We start from the raw sequence: 1,833 nt of genomic DNA, 5'->3' as shown, positions 1-1,833 counted from the left end.
CACACATATATATATATATATATATATATATATACACACACAAGTAAGCTATTGTTAACTCCAGAGTTGTATCAAAAATGTTGACAAAGCAATTACACTATGATACTAAACAACCCTTAAGGTCTCCCAAATACTAACGTTCTTTCATTTACCAGTGCTCTTTTGTCTATGCAATGTCTTAGCATATGCTCTATGTTTACCTAAAAATATTGCTTTTCATCAGTAAGTGACTGACAAGGTGAACGTTATGAAAAATGGGTCATGAAAGCAGCAAATACCTGAGGTACTCACAGCTGTGGAGTAGGGATTATGAGCTCCAGTATTTTCAGCCCAGCAGCCACATCCATAAAGAGCAGCCTAGCAAGAAAGAAAAAAGACAGATATAACATTTCAGAAATACTATATGTAATTACCAGTTTTTAACAGAAGACAAATCAATCATATCAAAAGCCTGGCTAAATAAATTATTTATAACTAGGTATTAACACCAGAGGTTACACAGGACATAAGTAAACAAGGGCTTAACATAAACAGAACAGTATTTTCTGGCCAGCAGAGGTATGGTAGCAGTAATACAATGCCCTACAACGTTGAAGTCATGTGAGGAAGTCTTGAGTACATATCTCCAGATCCCTGTACACGGAGGGTGTGCACATGCACCAGTAATCCAGGTTAGGTGAAGTTTGGGACAGATTATGGCATGAAGACCCTACGGGGGGGAGGGGGGCACAAGTCTCTCTCTCTCTCCATCTCATCTCTATTCCTGTTTCTCTTTCTCACAAATAAATAAATAAATGAATAAACATTTTTTTAAAACTTAGGTAAAAATCTTCAGTAAGTAGCAAAAGGGTCTTTCAAAGTTTTATCAGCAGTAGTTTTTTCCTTTCCTGAAAAACCCTCTCCTTTTTATAGTTTGTCAGAGAGTTGCTCATCCAGGCTCTTGAAATCAATATAGTTGCCTTAAAACAATGTTTCTCAAATGAGATGTGTGTCAAATTACCTGGGGAACTTGGTGACATGAACCCTGGTCCCAGGAGAATTTGATGCACTCTAGGGATGGCCTAGGAATCAGCTCTATTAACCAGGACCTTCGGGTACTAGTGTGTAAGTGAACCTTTGCAGGCGTTGCTCTAAGAAACTGCTAACTGCTTCAGGTGAGCTTTCTCCATACCTAACCGAAGCAGTACAATAGAAGCTGCAAACACCCAAAATAGCTCTCAAAATAGGCTCAGAAACAGGTCCCAAAATAAGCTCACCACTGTGCTAGATTCTACCAGATGAAAGCAACGGAGGAAAAAACACGTATTTAAGCTAACCACTTTGTTAGAAGGTGGAACAAATTTATATGTCTGAAACCATCAGGCTATAGTTTAATAAAAGATTATGACAATCATTCCTATTTTGGTTCTAATGTCACCCAGAATATGTGAATTCATCTCTTCAATATCCACAATGACTTCTCTGCCTTTAGCATGAGATTTGTAATTCATAACATTTCTATTCCTCAGTTAGAAGCACAGTTATTAATTAAAAAAAAATAATAACTTTTCGCTAGCTATCATGGAGAAATACAAGGAAGTATGCTCAAGAATTCATTACCACGTGACTGATAAGATTGAGAAACTGTGAACAATCTAAATGTCAATCAATAAAGTAATGACTAAGTAAACTTAGGCATAACAACATGCAGAATTTATTGCAAAGGTTAAAAATAAATTAATTTTTAAAAATCCTTAGAAATATGGGGCTGACAGATGGTGTGGTGGTTAAAGGCACTGGATTCCCACATGACTGACCACGGTTCAAGTCCTGGACCTGGCGGCGTGCTTTCTC

The 1,833-nt window shown here is 37.3% G+C and overlaps 1 protein-coding gene across 4 annotated transcripts in view; it reads right to left on the bottom strand.

Moving 5' to 3' along the window:
* Positions 1-1,833, bottom strand: part of TASP1 (taspase 1) — a 312,198-nt gene that overhangs the window by 156,172 nt on the left and 154,193 nt on the right. For 3 of the 4 annotated variants that reach the window (XM_027770008.1, XM_006143657.3, XM_027770009.1), the window contains one exon: positions 279-357. In XM_027770008.1, the coding sequence (XP_027625809.1) occupies positions 279-357 (79 nt within the window). The remainder of the gene's footprint in view (positions 1-278; positions 358-1,833) is intronic. The other variant, XR_003548591.1, reaches the window with a different exon arrangement.

Source organism: Tupaia chinensis, unplaced genomic scaffold (assembly GCF_000334495.1).
Source record: "Tupaia chinensis unplaced genomic scaffold, TupChi_1.0 Scaffold000101_1, whole genome shotgun sequence".
Classification (NCBI taxonomy): Eukaryota; Metazoa; Chordata; class Mammalia; order Scandentia; family Tupaiidae; genus Tupaia; species Tupaia belangeri.
Note: the sequence above shows the minus strand (reverse complement) of the source record. Positions and strands in the feature narration are given on the sequence as shown.